We start from the raw sequence: 14,316 nt of genomic DNA, 5'->3' as shown, positions 1-14,316 counted from the left end.
TTGTGGAGTCCAGATGCTTGAGCCAGTAGTCAGGTTGCTTGGTCACATGCCCCTCCAAGCATTGGCATTCGCATCCAAACAAGGGTCTTGCATTTTCACCATTGTGCCTATTGAGTCTTGATGTTTTCATTCACCGTTGACGTGACTGCGGAAATGTCGCAATGAAGAGGCTTTTTAAATCTTTTAGTTTGTCAATATGTGTTTAGATGGAGCGCCATTGATGCATTTTTTTCCCCCCCAGTTGTGTTCATGCGAGCGTGGCGAGGGAGAAAAAGAGATGGGTAGGTAGACTCCCGATCCCTTTGCTGGGCCTCAAATTGTAGGAGGGAAGTGGAGCTGCAGGAAGGGTGTAATACACAACTGAATAAACATACACACAAGGACGGACTGAAGCAAACTGCATTTGACTCACTCAACAACATAATTGCAACCTGTTAAAAGTGCGAGCGCGCGCGCGCAATATGAGGCCCAACCACTCGACTGCACAGTCAAACTGGGCGTACGTTTTCAACAACCTCTGCGTTTTGGAAAGTATCACAAGTATCACGATGGCAATTTAATGCCAGTTCATACGCAACTGCTTTAACCACAGAAAACACTTGCATCATTTACACACAGACCCAGCAAGTCAGTGAATGCAAAAGCAGAAGTGAATCTGACATCTGACTCTTAGATGGATTCAAGTCTTGTAGGACTAAATCATTTTTGAAACAGAATTGCATTGTAATTTGTTTTTCCTTCTTTTTTTCTCAATATGTTAATTATTTTTTAAGGTCTTCTTCCCATGTCTTATTTTTTTTATTTATTTTTTTAAAATGTTATTTATTGCTATAAAAACATGGAACAGACCAAAAGAAATATTAGAGTCTCTTCTTTCATCAGGAAAAAGAAGTCTATTGTATCTGTTTCCGTTTTACAGCAATTAGCATTAGAATACAGCTAAGTTTCATAAATATTCAAATTTATTGGTGAAAACACTGTCAAAAAGCTTGTTGCAACACGACCCTGGCTGATCTCCTGCTGGATGTTATTTTTTTTGTAATAACTACAATTGCTTTAAGCCACCTCTTCACATCAGAAGTTGCATCAAAGTCTTCTGTGTGCTCTTGCATTAAAAAAAAAGTGTAAAAAACATTTTTGGGAGTGAAGGACACAGTATTTAAAAACGTGTTTACACATTTTTGGAATTGACTGAATTAACAGCATGTGGCAAAATGGCTGCCACGAGATGAATAAAAACAGATTGATTTTGTTGTTTACCTCAAATTCTACACATTCATATGCACTCATATTGCCATGTCAATCTGAGTTCAATTGTTCAGCCCTGTAAAATATTGTTTAAACCCACCCAGGAAACCTCACGGAGATTATCGCAGCTCCTCCAAGGACCAGAGCCGGAGTCCCATAGAGCGCGTGGTGGTGCCCGCCGCTCTCGGCGTCCACGCCAACCACCTGTTCGGCCACGCCCACCTCCAGCACCACCATCACCACCACCACCACCACCACCTGGCCAGTTTAGCCGCCATGGACCAGCCGCTGGCGCTCACCAAGAGCAGCGGCATGGCGGAACGAAACAGCGCGACAACTCTGGTCGCCGTGCCGCACGTGGTCGGCATCGCCGAACGCCAGCAGGTGATGATCGACGCTCGGGACGTGTTGAAGCCGAGGCGTTGCGTAATGTGGTTTTTTTGTTCTTTCTTTTTTTTTCCCAGAATCGTCCATCTGTGATCACGTGCGCCCCTGCTAATAATCGCAACTGTAACCTGTCGCACTGCACGCTTTCCCACAATGGCTGTTCAAGCCTCACTAACAACTACAGGAGAGTCCACAGTGAGTGTGCACACACACATGCTAGCTGGCTAGGGCTGGACAATTATGAGAAAAATAATAATCATAATTATTATTATTCATTCATTCATTCTTTAATTTCAAACTTGAGCATTACATTACCTTGAGTGTTTGTATTTTGTTTTTGTATGTCATGTGGAAATGTGTGTTGGTATGACAAAAAAAATAAAATGCATATTTGTATTCTTGAATTTTGAGGTAAGTAAATTTTGTAGAATTCTTGAATTCTTTTTTTAAAAAAACTCAGTTTTTAATATGACTTAAGAGAATTGGTCTGCTCAATTATGAAGAAAATCTTAATGCAATTAATTTGGTAATAATTTCAGTCACAATTAGGAAAATCTTTTGTGTTGTGGTACAAAACAAGAAAATGTTTAAACATGTAAAAAATATTCAGACAAATTTCTTGTAGTTCCTTTTGGACCAAACAAGAAATTACTAATTTTAAAATAGGGGGAAAAAATGCAAATATATACATTTAAACAACTTATTATTAAATTAATTTAAATTATTAAATTAAATTTAAACAATTTATTATTAATATTCTTTTATTTTTGTTCAAGATTATGCTGATTTTTGTAATTGTAGCGTGTAATAATTGAAATTGTAATTAATTGAATTTCGATTAATTGCACAGACAGAATATACACTAAGATAGCAATTGACAACAAATACTGGGTGTTATTGTGCATTTTGGCCTCTTGGGGCAGTGCGGTGCTGTGCATCCATGGTGTACATAGTTATGAGAGCCGAAGAAATTTGCAATTGAACTGTGTACTAGCTCGTTTTTCACATATTGGGAAGAATTTGTGCTTTTGTAGTGTTATCGTACGTGTGGGTATGTGTTTGAATTTGAATGGGATCCTCCATTAGCATTAGCACTCAGCTAGCAATGTTTTAAAAACCAAACATGTTTTGTATTGAAATATACAGTGGATGTAATTCTTGTTGTTGTGCGTTTAGTTTTACAATTCTACTCTGGAAAAAAGACAAATTTTGAAATTAATTTGGCTAATTGTTCAGCCCTACTTTGAGTTCAAGGTTGCGTTTGGATTGCGCGTTTGAAAAGCTTACCATGTTTGTGTTTGTTTGCCTTCGCGGCAGCCAACACGGCGTGCGACCCCGTCATCGAGGAGCACTTCCGCCGCAGCCTGGGCAAAAACTACAAGGAGCCCGAAGCCACGGCCACCAACTCGGTGTCCATCACGGGCTCGGTGGACGACCACTTCGCCAAGGCGCTGGGCGAGACCTGGCTCCAGATCAAGAACAAGAGCGCCCCGTCGTCATCCGCCAGCAGCCCCAACTCGTCGCCCGACAGCCGCATGATCAACCACAACCACTCCCCTTCTTCTCTGGTCTCCTGAAAAGGGGGGATGGGAGGGATTTCCAAGAGGGACTGGTCCCCCGACTCCGGCCTCCTTGAGGGAGCGCCCAGCCTGCTGGTCTGCTTAACACAAATCAACCCAATTAAGGAACTGATGATGAGGAACTTGAACGCTCACGAGCCTTCTGTAGTTATTTGTACATAAAGAAAACTTTGTCTTGTAGATCTTTTTTTTTTTTCTTTTTGTTTTGTGTAAGTGTAGTTTTGCTATTTGGCATCAGAAAGACACAAAAGCGAGAAATGAAAAACCTCCAGCCCCTTTCACACTACGCATCAAAGCCTGACTCGGGTGATAGTTTCAAAACTCAGAGTCAGGCCAGGTTTAGGGTTTCAAATCTACAGTTTAGAGTTTCATGATGTCACTGTTAACGTTTGAAGTAAGAATTTCAACTCAGTTTTGACATTTCATCTAGAGGATTCAGGTTCCACTTTCAAAATTAATATTTGAGCCATTTTTCGGGTTTCAAGCCTGGGTTAGGGTTGCAAATAATGCATCCAATTGCAGGATTTGGGTTTTCAAGCCTGGTATGTTTGTTAACATGCCGGTGTGAAAGGGTCCGACGTTTCTCGCAGCCTGTCGTGACAAACAGTGGCGTGCTAATGCTAATGCTAGCAGTAAAAAAAAAAAAATGGAGCTGATGGGGGGGGGGGAAGCCGCCAGCTGTGCTTCACTTCAGCTCGTTAAGGTTTGAAAGGTCAACGAATGCTTTTTACCCATGCATGTATTTTTAAAAATTATTATTTTTTTGAATAGCTGGTATCTATTAGTAAACATTTCAACTTATTATAGCTCTTTTTTTTTTTGTCTTTCTTTTTTTGTTGGACGTTATCTCGTAACACGCGTTAGACAATATACACTCACTGCTGGATCAGTTGTACTCCATGTTGTTATATCGTTGATGTTACTATGTTGTGTGTGTGCGTTTTTTGTTGTTTTTTTTTGTTGGGTTTTTTAAGTGTGCTAGCGAACATCTTGAGCTAGCAGACAGGCTCTGCTTAACATTTTGCTAACAAAACTAAAAAAACAAAACCAAGCGTTGATGTTGAGCCATCTGTTGTACCGCATGCTAGCATACTGTGCACACGGATGGTTCGAAAGTACAGTTCGGTACGGTATGCAGCCTTGGAAATATGGCGGCTTGAGTGATGACTAGAAATTGTTTGTCTCATCTGCAAAAAAAACGTCAACAAACGTATCACCAAATTGTAGGTGATACTGTGTCTGCAGCATAAAGGGGCGGAGTTGCAACGCAGTCCATTGATTGGTTGACAGAACTGGGCGAGAGTGAGGAAGAACACAAAATGGCGGCTTTCCATCGTTGTCATTCCTTCCAAACCGTACTGAACTCAAGTGTCATCCACACATTATTCGTAACTAGTGCATGCCATCAAGTGGACTACAACTAAAATGGCGGCCGATGGGGGAAAAACGGTGTTCGCAGGAGTTGAGCTTCTGCACGCGCTTTTGCTAACTTTTTATCATTTCACTATCACGCTCCAGTTTAAAGGCGGCCTGTCTGCTACAACACACACTGTAGGAAAATGACTTTTTTTCTTTTTTTTTTTTTTTAATAGGTAACTATAAGACCATCATTACGCTGTGCGTAACAGATGTACAGAGAAAACAAATCATAGGTATTTTTCAAGGAACAATAATTTGTTAATGATATGTAGCTATTTAATTTGTTTTCTTCCTGTCCTCTTATAATCATTTTTTTTTTCTTCATGTTGAAAAAGTTGATCTTTTTTTGTTGTCTTGGAAAAGGTTTCAAGTGCAGGAACACAAAAAAAAAAAGCCACTGGACATTGTCAGTGACAATCTCTACATCCAATAATTATTTAATAATAATAATAATGATTAAAAAACGTTTTGACCCAATAAGTCCGGTGACTTTGCCACTAGGGTCAGCACAACTGCTGGCCTTTTTTTTTTTTTTTTTCCATGTCTTCCAAAAATCATTTGTCAAACAAATGCGTTTTATTCGAATCAATATGGACAATGCGGTGACCAATCACATTCTGGGATTTCCTTTTTTTGTTTGTTTTTTACAAGTAGCATGTACTTAGTGCTAGGATCACTCAACTGTAAACAAAAAAAATACAAATACAGTATGTGGCTCTGTGTCCTACTGAAAAGGTTTTGGCAGGCCACCTTTTTTTTGTACGTAAAGTAGCCTTGATGAACAATAAAATGCTTTTAAATCACCACCCGACTTTGTTCTATGTCACTCAGATGGATCATCTTGCAGACACGTCAAGATAAAAAGACACCTTTATTAATTTTTGCTCCAATATTGAAATATATTATACACAAATACACACAAACACAGTAACATTAGCACAATCAAATGACATCCAATGTAAGATGTTTTAAAAACGAAGAGACAATGTCATGATAAACAAGTTGCAATATTTGTTTTACCACATGAAAATAAAACCATCATCGAGTAAACATAATTTTGGTTGCTGATGGCTACACATAGTTTGCCTTTACGTGAACATTCAGTGTGCAAATATCACCAAAATTCACAATCAAACCACCAGAAATTGTACATTCGAGGTTGAACAATTTTTTTTCAGGACGTGGGAGTTAGTGGAAACTTGCAAAGTGAGCGTTTTGGTTTTTCAACCTCAAAGGTCTTCCTAAGTGAGTGAGATGTGACGACGGGATGGCTGTGATGTTCCATTTCTCAAGATTTTTGGTTCCTTAGATGCTCTCGTCATCGCTCATATCCCAAATCTGTTGAAGAACACAACATAACACATATTAGGACTCCAAATATTATACAGCATTTGAAGGAGTTGCAAGAAAGTTTTTCTAAGAAATAAATGGAGTTGGTACAACTTGCTAAAGTGCTGACGAGAAAACTGCGAGCAGTTATGGACTTTTGAACTCGTTGCCCCCGCTGCCATCTTGGGTCAGCACGAATGTTATAACAAATTCAGTTGCATTTTTTTTGGTTGCTCGAGTGCTGGCGAGAAACAAAGATTATAGTTAATGAAAACAAAAAACTAAAAATACCTAAAAATAAATATATTTAAAAAAAATGCATATACCAAAATAAAAACTGGAGGGTTAAAAAAACAAAACAAAAAAAACTATAGTTCCAAAACAATACTGTAATTACAGGGACATCACGTCTATACATCTGTGACGTCCATCAATCATTTTTAAAGACGCCAATAAAAAAAATTTCAAAGTATTTTTTTAAAATAATTAAATTAAACTAAGTAATTTTGAAAACAAAAATCAAAATGAAATGAGATCAAACTAAAAAAAAATTAAAGTATATTATTTTTAAATAATTAAATAAAATTAAGTAATTTTGAAAACAAATCAAAATGAAATAAGAACTATAAAACTAAATAATAATAATAATAATAATAATAATAATAATAATAGTAATAACAAAAAAAAACAGAACTATTATAACCCTGCTAAAAACATGCAAACTAGTGTTATCTTTGAGTCAGAGTCAGATTAAGTGAGAAGAGAATTTGGTTGATATTTTTTCTTTTTTCTTTTTGGCTGCTAGAGCACCGACTAGAAACATGCAACCATCTGACTTTTGACTTCGTCGGCCATTTTAAGTTTGCTCGAGTGCCGACGAGAAACATGCAACTTTTGACTTCCGCTCTAGTAGCTCAACTACAATATCTTGAGTCTGACTCAAATAGTCGAAGCTGCGGAGAACTTTTTGGTCGACTTTTTTTTTGGCTGCTCGAGTGCTGACTAGAAACACGCAGGAATTAAGTCAAGTCAAGTCAAGTCATCTTTATTTATCATAGGCCTAAGACAACTATCGCAGCCATCTTAGGTCAGGTAAACAAACTTCAATTGAATATTTTGCGGCCAGAGCGCCGACTAGAATCATGACTTTTCTTTTCGGCACTTCGCTTTTTGCATATCGACTTACTTATGTTCTAGCTTCGTTTCAAATGGATACATGATGCCCCCCTCAAAATTTTTCTCTTTCTTTCTTTATAATTTTTGCACATTTTTCAGGGCCTGCTCGAGTGCCGACTAGAAGTGAAAATGTGTTTTGAAACCCCGATAAAATGGAGGGACTGATTGTGTTCTACTTCAAAGAGTTCCACTGTAATCCCAATCATGACTGAAGGGATTTATTACCAGGAAGTGACAGGAAGTGACAGGAGCATATCACACACACACACACACACACACACACACACCCACACACACACACACACACCAACGCACCCCCACGCACGCACGCTCCTTGGCAGCACTGTGTCAGTAAACAAAAGTGGTCTCCTCGTGGCAGCGGATTCTTCACATTCCCGCTCTTGTAAGACGTAATTCGCATACCTCTAACACTGTCTGGAATGTGACACACGTGCACGCTCGCACGCACGCTCACATTTGACACATCCATGCTGCATTCCTTGGAAAGTGCTGCTTTGAAAGCTCCGAGCTGAACCCTGCGTACAGATTACTGTATTGCTTTGTGTTGTTAAAAAAAAAATACATGTTAAGAGTACCTTGAAAAATAATTGTGTATTACAATTGTGCGTGTTTGGCTCCAGACTGCTGAGGGTTTTTTTTCCCCCCTCACAGTGTGGAGAATGAGGACAAATTCATATCAAAAGGACAACATTTGTGCCGGCCAGCCGGCATCAAAAGGACGACGAGAAAAAAAAAGAAAGAAAAAAAAAGAAAGAAAAAAAAAAAAAAAAAAAAAAAAAAAAAAAAAAAAGAGTTCTTTGAAAGGCCGTGAGCCTCTCTGGATGCCTGCCATGCTGCGCTCGTCCGTGTGTGCGTGAGGGTCTCGGTCGGATTTGAACAAAATAAAAGACAGGGGGAAAGTGGGGTAAATAAAAGGGGGTTGGCTTATGTAACATGAAAAGGCGCAGCAAAGTGAAGCCAACAAGTTGGCTGAGCTGGTATACTTGAAATAATAGCACTTGTTTACCACTGAAATGCATCGTGTTTATATACATTATGCTATGTTGGGTCACAAATACCATGATAGCGTGTTAGAAAACTTGGCAAGAATTGAGTACGGGGGGAATTGTTTTTTATGTTTTTTGTTTTTTTTTCAAATCCTACACCGTTTTGGACCAACAGTGTGCTGCTGTGGCCACTGGGATCGTAATGTAAGCGTACGCTAACTAGCTAACCACTGTAGTCTAGTACTTATTTTTTGTGTACTGTAATCCCACTAGCTAAAGAGTGTTTTTTTTTTATTACATAAAGCCACAAAGTAGCTATTGGTTAAGTATTTTTTGTATAATCCTGCTAACTCACTGACCAACTAGCTAGCAGCTAAATGAGAAGATAGCTAGCCAACTAAATAGCTAGCTATTATTATAGTGCTGCTATGGCCATGTAAACCTAACATAACTAGCGAACAATTGTAGTGTACTGTTTGTATAATCCCACTAGCTAAGTAAATGACTAATTAACAATTGGTTGATTTTTTTTCTTTCTTTTTTTAAACATCAAGTCACAAAGTAACTACTTATTTTTTGTGTAATAGCGCAAACTGACTGACAAGCTAGCTAGCGAAATAAGCTAGCAAGCTAACCAAAAATTAGCTAGTGAGCTAACTAAGTCTAAATAAATAAACAGCTAGTTAGTTTAGTAGCTAACTAGCTAGCTAGCAAGCTAGCTAACTAGCTAACTAAATAACAGCAGTGAAAACAGCCTCTTGCCTTGCTTAGTTGAGTCAACAAACTTACTGATAGTATACAGTTTTTTTACTTCTGTATATACACCGCCTTGAATTAATAGCAAGTTCTCAGAGTTCTGAGCCATTTCTTCGTCAAGATTTGAGATATGACGAGAGCAAACACACTAAAACCTCACAGCAACACGCATCTCAGCAAGATACAAACAAATTTAATCCCAATCTTCGTCACAGAACAAATTAAGCTTGGCTGAGTTAGCACTGTTATACAAGAAGGGAAGGAAATATAAAATGGACACCAACAGACACAAATACACGCACACACACACTGTGGCACGCACTCAAACGAGATTGGCCGCGTCGCCATCGAGCGGCCATCTCTAAACACGAATCTGTCTTATCGCTGCTCGCCGGCCGAAGTTGAAGACGCCTCTCTCTGCTAAAGCCGCATGTAATGCGGTTGCGTTTGCCATCAGCTGTGCTGCCGCTGATATCGCAGCACTCTTAATCCCGAGATGGGATCGGACGCGCGAGACGTTTCGCCGGAAGCTGCGGCTGTCGATTATTGTCCTCTGAAGAAATACATCTGGAAACACTTTTGTTGTTGTTGTTTTTAAACCGCTCACCTCTGGAGTATGCAATTTACAGCAGCTGCTAATGCTACTGTTGCTAATATCGCTTTGATTGTGCTTGACAGTGAAAAAAAATGGCCCAAATTGAGTCACAGACTTTTTTTTTTTTTTTTTTGGTCTATTCGGGCTTGGGACGACATTGGCTAGTTTTGGGGCACCACTGGCACCACACACGAAAGGTATCAGCAAAGTACAACAACACTCCCAGTACCAAAACGCTACTAAGTGGACTTAGCTTAGACGCTTGCGGGCTCCCGGTGGGTGCGCGACTCTCCTACACAACCACCGATGGGCTCTGCCATTAAACACACATCTGCTTTACATATTAAAAGTGACACCAAAGCACAAAGTGGAGCTTTCATCATGGAGACTGGCTCCATGTAAGATGCAATTAGTGGGCCACACACACTGATGTGGTTTGTGCTGCCTACCAAGAAAGAAAGAGGAAGGAGGAGGATTTTTTTTTCCCTCCTTTTCATTTTTTATTTTAGTGACGCAAAAGAAACGGAGACGACGGGTAGTGTTTTCCATTTAATTGACATGTTTGAAATGTTGCAGAAGAGAAAAAAAAAATGAGGACAATGCGTACGGGTTTTGGAGAGAATAAGACGGACCACGCGGAACGGGCGGTGAAGCCTACGTCAAAGCTTTAATTAGCGGTGTGGAAATGTGGAAACAGCAACAATGGGCGACTATTTTTAGTGTTCGATATGCTTTTTGTGTGTTTTAGGATTCTCTAGGGAGGGATTTATGGAGCCTGAACACTGCCACTATTATTGTTTGGGAATTTAAAATAAATGTTGCTATTATAGCTAGATTTTTTTTGTAAACATATCGTCACTCTTAAAATAAGTTTTTTTTTTTTTTGCAAAAATAAATTTTTTGCTAAATCATCTCATGATGCAAATGGTTCAATCTTTTGTGTTTCCAAAAAAAATCTGATTAAAAAAAAAAAAAAATACCTGAAACCTTAAACTTTCACATTTTTTTTTGTTTTAATGTCAAACAAAAAGTTTCAGAAGGTTCCCAGGGTCAGCAGCATTTCTTAGAAAAGTTAACTGAATTTTTAATAAACAATTCCGTGAGATTAAAATGGTTTTAGATTTACCTTTTACTGGCCGTCAGAATTTTTTAAATGACCGATACCGATATTTTCAAAATGCCCAATATTGGCGCCAATAATGCCAACTATCGAACCTGCTCTCGCAAGATGAATTCTCGCTTTATTCGTGAGTTCACAAGTTCCGGAGAATACATCTTGTACCGCTCCCGCAGATAACCGTCGTTAGTGGTTCGGACCAATCACAGAGCGACACTGAGTTTGGAGGCGGGGTATGCAACTGTGAAACCAGGAAGCCAGTGCCAATGCCGGAGCTAACAAACAAACCTAATATGAACGAATGGACGCTACAATTAATTCTGTTCTCGCAGAATGACTCACCGTTTCCTTGTTGAATGTTGAGCGAGGGGCACTTCGTGCATTTCTATCTGGTAAGATGTTCCTGCTTTTCCCCCCTTCGACATGAACGAAGATGAAATTTTCACCCGTGGCCGTGATTGGTTAAAACAAACGTGTAGAATGAATGACGCATCGTCGAATCGGCTTGAATTATTGTACAGAATGTCCCGCCTTTTCCCGACCAAATTACTGTGGAGAGGTACCAGATGGATTTGTTCTATTGCCAGGTTACCAATTATCGGTCTATCCCTAAACTCATTTACTGCCAGCCAATTAAAAATGACGTCCATAGTCGTCAATGGCAGTGAATGAGATAATGGATTCTAAAATGTAAACATTTAAAATACAACAAAAAAAGGTAGCATATACCTTTCTTTTCATATTGTATATATTTCCAAATATTTCCATCATTGGGTGATTTTTTTGCAAGATTTTTTTTTCTGTTTGGACTGACTCATGCAAGCACTCGTCAATTTCCGCCATTGATTGCTGTGTTTTCATTGTTCCCGGCTTCATTAGACCTCTCATGAGGGAACAGTGAAGGGAGTGCACGACCTCGTCACAGGGACAGGAAGAGGAAGAGATGGGTGTGGAGAGAGGAAGAGGCGGGCCCAAAGAATATCATGACCGCCGGGTTCAACCTGATACATCAAGTAGTCAGTACGGGAATAGAGAAACGTATGACTGTAATACATCCTGTCAGAATTCCTCTACAGCTTTCACTAGAATTTGCTACTCGGGAGGAAAGTGGTGACGTTTAAGTGCACTTTTCTGCTGGGAAAAGAGCTCTTGAGCCAGTCCCAGCGAAGTCACGTAGCCCCCCAACAACAACCCCCTTTCACCTCCCCCCACGCCCGTGTTTTCATAAACTGGGGTTAATCCAACAAAGCACCTGCACTCACAGCCCAAAGCTCCGAGCTGAACCTCATCACATAGCAACGACGAAAGTGTTGGTCTCATTTCCGCACATTTGCTTCTTCTTGTCTATTTCGTACCTTGCGTCCCCCCCCCCCCCCCCCCCCCCCCCCCCCAACTCGCCACCTTGGCTGGCCTCTCCACAGTTTATAAAGGCCAGCTACAACAACAAACCGAGTGGCTCTCGGCCGGGTGTGGTGGCCTGTGGAGCAACAGCTGAGTCCTGTTGTTTCTCCTGGGACTCCGACCCTCATTTTGATTCTCAACGGCGCTTTCCCTGAAATGTTTTGCTCTCTCCAGGGGGTCGTCACAGAGATGACCTGATTTCAATGTTGATTTGTCGCAGTTCTTTTATGACGGTACAAATTATGGCAGGAAGAAACAAGAAGATTTTGGAGTTGGAGTGGCGTGTTAAACAAAAGCCCGAAAAAGAAGCACACAGTGAGGAAAGTCAACAACATATAGCAACATATTGCTATTGGCATTGAGTTGGGCGTATGATTTCCAGTCTTGTTTCTTTATAGTCACACCTCGTAATCTGCAATCTGCCTAGTTCCCATGTCCCTCTTCCTGTCCCACTATCAGCCCCCCCACTCCTCCGGTCACTACTCTGACACACTTCCTGTACACTTGAAGGTTATCAACACACGAGTCACGTTCGTCTATGTCACAATTTTCGTACCCTAAACTAAATATTTGCTGGGAGGAGCCTTTTAAAACTCTTATACTGCCACAATATTATCACAAAAAAAAAAAACACCCCGCTAGCCGATTTTGAGCATTTTAACTCATCTTTCAAGGCAAACAGAATATCGTGTGCTTTTACTACATATACAAGGTGGAAACCACATGGAAGATGGCATCCCATTCTTTCATTAGGAAAAAAAAAGTATGTTTCTACCTTATTCAATTCTTTAGTAATCACCATTTGAAAATAGGTAATTTGAGTGACATTGAGTGAAAATTGAAAACTAGAAAACAAGCTTTTTTGTGAAAAGATACATTTTCTCTACAACTTTGACACTAGTATTTTTTGTTTAGTGAGTCTCTGTGAATTTGGTTTAATGTGACAAAGGTTTTGTCATCCTTGAAAACGTTCTATTTCATCAGATTTCGACACGTTTCATTGTAATTCCATACACCGGCAGCCCATTAGAAAGAGATACAATGCTGCCATCTGCTGGCCATAGTTAGTGGGTGTTTTTGATTCCATAACCCATTGACCAAGCAGCACTGCAATTAGACATTGCACTGCCAATTGATTAAAAAAAAAAAAAAAAAAAAAGTACTTGACATCATTTAACGTTTGTGACAGCATACATTGTGATTTTACAAATCGTACTAAACGTTTTTGGCCGCATACATTGTGATTCTACTAATCGTACTAAACGTTTTTGGTGGTCAAAGAGTTAAAAATGTTTTAATATATTTTATTCAAAGGCTATTATTTAAAAACTAGAGTACACATTTTCATGTATGAATCCCAAAATAAGATATTAAGACCTCAACATTTTCATATTCAACATATTTCTGCAAATAGTGGCAAAAAGGGCCCTTAGGGGTATCACACATTGCACATCGAACCGAAACACTTAAAAACCACATTAAAAATAAAAAAAATAAAATGTAAAAAAGACACTTACGAAAGACCGCTAGCTTAATGCTAACATACAATGACGGTGTCCGCTTTGCTCCTGATTGGTTAACCTTGGCGGAGGTCTGTCCTGGACTGAATGCCATTCTAGCTATGTTAAAGCCCAGATGAGTACGAGGCCCGTCTGTTCCCCAGTGGTCGGGCAATATTAGCATATGTGCAGCGAACCATATGGCAATAACAAACTTCAGAGACGGCGTGTGTGCGAGTGTTGCCAGTTGAGGCCTGCCCGATGTTTAATTAGAGACGTGACTCAAAGCCAAATGATGTGTGGTCAATGAGCAATGGCTAGAAGGACACCCCCCGCAAAAAAAAAAAAAAACTACGCACGCACACACAAACATGACAAAACCCCAAATTATGAAATCCCGAGAGCGTTTCCATCAGTGTGTTGTTCTTAAAAAAACAAAAAACAAAAAAAAACTGAAGCCTTAATGAAGCTTTCAAGCCTTGACTCACACACTGTTCCAAAGTTCCTTGTAAACCACGGCTGATGAGAGCAAACAAGCAGTCAGTCTTCCACTACAAAGGCTCTCTGTGCCACCATTTTAGGACCAATCAAACATCATTTGAGATTGTTTGGGAAAATACACATAAGTAATTGTTCATTGTGACTTCATCGAACACTCGCCACACTGGAGGATTACGATTCACGCTGCAAAGAGATGAAGGAAAGTACTTCAAATATGCTAGCAAAATAACTGAGATGGATACTATATTGTAAATTAGCACATGATCAGTGTGTGTCGCATTTACTTTTACACAATTTGAAG

At 39.6% G+C, this 14,316-nt stretch overlaps 2 protein-coding genes across 6 annotated transcripts in view; one reads left to right on the top strand and one right to left on the bottom strand.

Moving 5' to 3' along the window:
- Positions 1-5,438, top strand: part of vgll4b (vestigial-like family member 4b) — a 30,683-nt gene extending 25,245 nt beyond the window's left edge. For both annotated transcript variants that reach the window (XM_077529231.1, XM_077529230.1), the window contains 3 exons: positions 1,353-1,632; positions 1,713-1,830; positions 2,953-5,438. In XM_077529231.1, the coding sequence (XP_077385357.1) occupies positions 1,353-1,632; positions 1,713-1,830; positions 2,953-3,212 (658 nt within the window). In that variant the 3' untranslated portion in view covers positions 3,213-5,438. The remainder of the gene's footprint in view (positions 1-1,352; positions 1,633-1,712; positions 1,831-2,952) is intronic.
- Positions 5,439-5,486: 48 nt separating this feature from the next.
- Positions 5,487-14,316, bottom strand: part of atg7 (ATG7 autophagy related 7 homolog (S. cerevisiae)) — a 37,763-nt gene continuing 28,933 nt past the window's right edge. For all 4 annotated transcript variants that reach the window (XM_077529226.1, XM_077529229.1, XM_077529228.1 and 1 more), the window contains exon 19: positions 5,487-5,972. In XM_077529226.1, the coding sequence (XP_077385352.1) occupies positions 5,940-5,972 (33 nt within the window). In that variant the 3' untranslated portion in view covers positions 5,487-5,939. The remainder of the gene's footprint in view (positions 5,973-14,316) is intronic.

Source organism: Festucalex cinctus, chromosome 8 (assembly GCF_051991245.1).
Source record: "Festucalex cinctus isolate MCC-2025b chromosome 8, RoL_Fcin_1.0, whole genome shotgun sequence".
NCBI lineage: Eukaryota > Metazoa > Chordata > Actinopteri > Syngnathiformes > Syngnathidae > Festucalex > Festucalex cinctus.
The sequence above is the reverse complement of the archived record's forward strand: the minus strand, read 5'-3'. Positions and strand labels throughout refer to the sequence as shown.